This window comes from Morone saxatilis, unplaced genomic scaffold (genome assembly GCF_004916995.1).
Source record: "Morone saxatilis isolate NCDOM2014 unplaced genomic scaffold, NCSU_SB_2.0 Contig1, whole genome shotgun sequence".
In the NCBI taxonomy this organism is placed as follows: Eukaryota; Metazoa; Chordata; class Actinopteri; family Moronidae; genus Morone; species Morone saxatilis.
The window spans coordinates 222,378-228,944 of record NW_023339651.1 but is presented as its reverse complement, the minus strand read 5'-3'; the positions used below and the strand labels follow the sequence as shown (position 1 = coordinate 228,944).

The 6,567-nt window shown below is 41.2% G+C and overlaps 1 protein-coding gene across 1 annotated transcript in view; it reads right to left on the bottom strand.

Moving 5' to 3' along the window:
* Positions 1-5,086: 5,086 nt before the first annotated feature.
* The window catches only part of LOC118333253 (microfibril-associated glycoprotein 4-like), a 1,665-nt gene continuing 184 nt past the window's right edge, over positions 5,087-6,567 (bottom strand). Inside the window, exons 2-5 of the mRNA XM_035668817.1 lie at positions 5,960-6,056; positions 5,649-5,876; positions 5,384-5,388; positions 5,087-5,269 (exon numbers count right to left, since the gene is read on the bottom strand). Coding sequence (XP_035524710.1) covers positions 5,087-5,269; positions 5,384-5,388; positions 5,649-5,876; positions 5,960-6,056 — 513 coding nt within the window. The remainder of the gene's footprint in view (positions 5,270-5,383; positions 5,389-5,648; positions 5,877-5,959; positions 6,057-6,567) is intronic.

Here is a 6,567-nt window from a genome sequence, read left to right as displayed (position 1 = left end):
CTGCCTCTGAGCCACAGCCGCCCGGTGAACATCCCCCTACCAGCTTAGGCATTTATGAGTCCATCATTTATGATGGAGGTTGGCACAAAGCTCAACATGGCCCACTTAGTCCTAAATGGTTGTGACCTGTATCTGTGGCCTGAAGGTTAGTGGCTGCATTGGTTATGTAGCACGTTTGTGGAGTCCAAGGCTACTTGCAGTCCTTTCATTTTAGCCCATTAGCCTGGCCTAGTCCATGTAGTGTTTGTAGTATCAGTATCATTAGTGTGTAACACCGTGGTTCATGTTGTGTTTCTGTAGGAGACTCCCTGAGTTATCACAATGGACAGAATTTCTCCACCTTCGACAAAGACCAGGACAATTGGTCGGCCAACTGCGCCAAAACATTCCTGGGTGCCTTCTGGTACAATGCTTGCCACCGTGCCAATCCCAACGGGGTTTATCGTTGGGGGGCTGACAAGACTCTCTATGCTCTTGGAGTGGAGTGGGCTGAATGGAAGGATCATGACTACTCCCTGAAATCCATCAGCATGAAGATCCGTCCTGTGCATTAAATTTTCAGGACCAGCGTACAGCAGAATATCAACTGATGATTTTTCTCTTTTCTCTCTCTCGTACATAATCTCACATCATCTTTAGATACAGTGGTGGCTGGTCAATAGAGGGCGATAGGGCACTTCCCCAGCACTTTCCACATCCTAGACCTACATTGAATAATACTTAATTACTTTGATTCTTTTTGAACGAGCTTGGTAGATATATAGTTAGTGAGTAAAAATGTATAATCTGCAACACAAAATGTAGATTAGAAATGTTGTACATTGTCTAAAGTTACATATTTCCGGTCTGAAAAAACCCATTAAAGTTTTACATGCGCAGTTCACTCTTCTTAATACGAGAGATGGGAGCTTTTGGGGGCACATGCTACTGCTTTTATCTGAATCCTGCTGATGTACACATCACCAACCAATGTTGACAATAGTATCTACTGCACTGACCTCTGCCTTGTATCTATCCTGTCCTCTGTAACTTAGTATTATTGTCAGATAGACTCAAATCTTTAACAGTCTCTGAAGCACCATTAGTGTAAAATTATTGGACTCATGAAATAAAGTTAATATTAATAATATCATTATTGTTTCTATTATATGAATCAAACAGACAGTACAGACCTCTGACCTGTATCTACAGCACTGACCATTTATCTGAATGCTGCTGATATGACCACCAAACACTGGGTGGCAGCATAGAGCGACTGGCTTGTTGTACATCGGATGTGCCTGAATGAGTTGTTGAGAATAGAGCTGGAGCAGCATTTTGCAATAGAAAATATAGTTATTACAAATAAAGCCTTTTTAGAGCATCACAAGAGCAGTTCAAAGTCAAAGAGCTTGGACGTATTCAGCCTGATATCATAATGCTCTGAGTAAAAGTACCAATACCACACTGTGGAAATACTTCATCATATTCTATCATCATATCATCATATGTTTGTAGCATCACTGTCCTGTGAGAACCACGTATCTCTAAAACTCAACTTTTCATGAGCTGAGTAAAATACAAAAGGCCTATTTGTTTACTTAAATACACTAGTGTGATACCTCAGCAGCGCCCCCTGGAGAAAAATTCTACTGGTGCCACTGTTAAGAAAAAGATTTCATTAACTGTTTACACAATTTATAGCAAAGGAAAACATAAAACTCAACAGAGAACAACAGAGATGCTGGTGGAGGTATGAAACCCTAATGTAAATCATTATCTGCTGGATGCTGACAATAAATAAGAAACTGAGCAGAAAGCTGATGTGATCTGATGTCTTCACTTTGTCTCCTGTGTCTTTGTCTGGATGTTCTCTGTTTCCTGCCCCTGAAGAAGGTGGAGTTGTAGTTTGTCACTGTGACCACTAGAAAAACTGAAATGATCATGAATCGCTGCCCTCTAGTGGTCACAGTGACAAACTACAACTCCACCTTCTTCAGGGGCAAAAATATTCATATTAATACTTAGTGTTATTACAGGTATCAATACTGGTATTAATAGCCATGCTAATGTCAATAATCACTGAATATACACTCAACAATATGAACCATTTAAACTGCTTCATATAATTAAGCACAGCGTTAGTTTAGGCAGGCCACAAAGTCAAGCTCAGCTCTCAATTCCAGCTATATCAGCTGATCACAGCTAGTCGTAAACACACATCAGCTGACAGCTCAGCTGATTCCCTCAAGCATCCAATTGGCAAATATCATTAGATTAGTTTAGATTAGATAGATACTTTATTCATCCCCAAGGGGAAATTCACAGTTTCCAGCAGTATCCACAAACTGATAATAATAACAACAACAACCAAAGAGGCAAAATGCAAAAGAACCAATAAAATCAAAATAATAAAATAAAATAAATAGCTAAATAACGAGCACTGGGTGAGTGTCCTAAGGTGCCATGGTGAAATCCAGTGCTGGAAAAGGCCTAAGGGTGCATAAGTAGGTTGGTCACCAAAAATGCAGGGTGCACTTGCGTCGGGGGTATATTTGAGTACAGGGCAGACATATTGGAGTTCAGAGTTTTTCGGTTTTTCCCCCCCGGGTGGTGAGTTGAAGAGCCTAATGGCATGGGGGAGGAACAATCTCCTCAGTCTTTCAGTGGAGAAGGACAGTGACCAGCAGCCTGTCGCTGAACTGCTCCTCTGCCTGTAGATGGGCTGTGCAGTGGATGCAGTGGATTGTCCATGATTGACAGAGACCTGTTCTGCGCCCGTCGTCTGCCACAGATGTCAGGTTGTCCAGCTCCTGTGCCCCAACAGAGCCCCGCCTTCCTTACTAGTTTGTCCAGATGGGAGGCATCCCTTCTTCTGCTGCCTCCCCAGGCACCTAAGGCGCCCTTATTTAATATGGAAGCCGAGAACGCCATCGGATTTTTCTTTTTTTTATCACTTGTTCTTCTCGTGATAACGCAGCACTGTATTCATCTCGTTATCTCCGACTATAACAAAGATTGTTTTCTCGTGATAACGAATTTAATTTATTGCGTTATCGTCGACATAACAAAGATCGTTTTCTTCAAAATCGAACGAGTTCATTAATATGTGTTCGTCTTGATTTTAACCTACAAGAGCTGCCACGAAACGGCTTCTGTAGCCACTGGCTGTAGCTGTAGTCTACCGGCAAGTTACACTTTACGTTAGTTTGTTTACGTTGACTGGGTTTGTTTAGGGGCTACCGGTTAGCAGATGAGAGGCTGAACAACACTCCTACTCTACGGCTGCTTCAGCTAAGGTAACATAAATGTAGGCTAACGTTAACTTAGCAATGTAATGTGAAACATAATTAAATGTTTATTAATTCATTTAATAGTGCTTTGATATGTGTCGTGTTTATTATTATGGTTTGTGGCACAGCATTACAATGGTCAACTCAAAATGTGGCTATTAAAAATTCAGAAGAACTATGACAACCCTTTTGTATAAGGGCCAGCAGTCAAGAATTGAATAACTTTGTTGCATCTGCTAACAATGACTACATTTACTGTTGAATTCTATAGATCCCCATGGACCAGTCTCTCTCAGCCTTGAGAGAAAGGGGTTTTCCTGAGGAGAACCTGGCAAGAAGACCTAAGTTAATACTGGTAACTACTAAATTGCAGCAAAGGTTGGACACACACCTTTGCTGTTAAAAACAAATAAACAAAAACAGCTATGACCAGTGTAAGAATAGAATAGAATAGAAACTTTATTTTTCTAAAACCAATGGGTAACATAAATTTATCTTAATTTATCACAAGAGGTTTGTGTAATGTAGTTGGTATCAAGCTGGTTGAACTGGTGGCTCAGTTGGTGTCCAGCTGAAACCAGCTAATGTCATTGTGGTTGTAGTGGAGAAACTACTAGTAATGTTCAGACTGGGCATTAGTTCAAGGTTTATCACCAGGTTCACACGGTGTGTAGGCTAGAACACCAACATGCCTTGTGAACTTGTCCATGGTCTTGCTGACACTTGCTGATATACTCACCTCTACACGTCAAGACCACAGTAAGTCCAGATTCCTGGCCAGTTAACAGCCAACAAGAAAGCGGCGCAAACGCAGTCTTTGAAAATCAAATAGAAGCAGTAGTGGTAGCTGAGATGGAAGAAGATATTATTCACATTGTGGATTCGGAGCAGGCTTCAAGTTCCACCAGCACGATGGCCATTGATTTCTTTGCAAATCCAGAGAATATAGTGGAGAAGCAAGTCATTGTGATCCGCAAAGCACACTGTCTTGTGGATATGATTGAAGCATTTACAGACAACTGCATAATGGATGCTAATATTTCAATCAGTCATGTGCCTGAACGTGTCAAGGTTGAGGCTGGAGTTGGGAGTGGAGTCACCAGAGACTGCCTCACTGGTTTCTGGGATATGTTTTATGCAACAAAGACCTGTGGAACCAACTACAAGATCCCAATTTTGCACCACAAATTCCAAGAGAAAGAGTGGACTGCTGTTGCTCACTACCTTTGAGCTTGGGGAGAAAATCACCTGGAGCCAGGTCAGGTGATTAGGGAAGTTTGTTTTAGGATTGTTTCCTATTCCCAAAGCTCAAAGGTGTCATCAAGGGGACACGTTTCCAGACGTGGAACCATCAAAAGGGCGAATCTGTCCAAGACTGTATGGAGGCAGAGAAGTATGGGAAAGTGCGTTCGACTTTCGAGTTTGTAGTTTAGATATGAAATGCATTTTTTGTGACCCCAGTCCTGTTTCTTTTTTGATGCAATGATTTACATTAGGGTTTCAAACCTCCACCAAACAGTGCTCAAACTAGTTAGTTTGACTTTAAAGCTGAGTGTGTGTTTAGTTGCAGCCAGCAGACTAAAGATAACATCTTAACCAGCAGAGAATCATTTCTCTACACCAACAGCTGTTTGACTGAATACTTTACACCCAGCAGCCGCTCAAACACAATCAAATTTTTATTTAAGGTGGAAATACTTATGTCAACTGTTCAGACTCTCTTTGTCTGTTAGATAGTGTGATATTATGTACTAGAGAGAGAGAAAAGAGAAAAATCATCATTTGACATTCTGCTGTACGTTGGTCCTGGAGAACTACTGCACAGGACGGATCTTCATGCTGATGGTCTTCAGGGAGTAGTTAAAGCCCTTCCAAGAATACCACTCCACTCCAATATCATGGATGGTGCTGTCAGCCCCCCAACGATAAACCCCATTGGGGTTGGTACGGTAACACGTATTGTACCAGAACTCCCCCAGACCTGATCTAGCACAGTCCTACAGAAACACAACATGAATCACAGTGTTACACATTAAAGATGCTACAGCCCAGTTCATACTCCATGATTTCAGCCCTGATTTTTCACTCGCCTATTTTGAGAGATCGCTGACAAATGCTCCCTGACTGCATTGTGTCAAGGACATGATCAGAGGGCTCAACAAGAGCCTTGTAGAAACTTCAAAAATATCTAGCAGGCTAAAGCTCTGGTGGAGTCAGGTAGCAACAAGATAATGACAGCCAGTGAGAGCAGTTTTTTTCCAGCACCAGAAAACCAAGGTACTAACTAGTGGTAACTACTATGGTAATGATAACAACCGTGTTTGTTCATGAAGCCTGGTGTTACTATTCTGTGGTTGATAAGTGAAATGTGTTAACTGCTTTGCAGACTGGAGTCTCTGAATATCAGAAAAACAACTTCTGCTATCACTAACTCACCTGCCCCTCCATCGGTGAATCCAGATACATGCAGTCTGTATCCGTGGGACTCTGGGTCGATGGAGAATGAGGAGTAACAAGCAAACACTTTATTTCCCTCAAAGTCCTCCATGTCAACCAGCACCTCGTACTTTTTCCTAAGAGTCAGGTGGAAGAGATTCTCAAGACCTGGAAACAAACACACAAACACAGAAACATCTAGAAACAGTTTCAGGAAGTCACACGACTGTTACTTTGGTTCCATTTCTCACCGAGCCAGTACTCTCCAGCAGCGCTACCGAAGCCCGTCTTGTACTGGTCCCAGGCTCTGTAGAAGTTCACTGAGCCGTCCATCCTCCTCTGGAACACCTGGATGGGTGTAAATCATATTTTACTAACATGATTTATTGTGAAGGTCCGACAGGAAGTGTTCACACTGGAGGTCACTTGTTTGTGACTCATTGACGCTGACTTCAGTTAAAATAGTACTAAGTAATATAATACTTAAGAATCTTTGTCACACATGACTTTAAAACATTATTTTCCCCCACTACTATTTCACCTGAAACAAGATATATATATATATATATATATATATATATATATATAGTATGTTATTATTTATGTTTTTATCACACTATTACTCATAATTATTATAGCTTTTTTATCATTTATTGTACTTTTACACTTTTGCTATTATTCAGTCCCTCCAGAAAAACGCGATTATGCTATAATTCAATGCATAATCAGCCAAAGTCTGCATATTTATGCGGGGGCCGCAAAATATGCGGGGCTTGCATGATTTCATAATCCCCGCATTTTCGTTGCAAAAAAGTCACATATGTTTCTTCGCAGAAAGTTGAAAAATGTTGCGTTTACT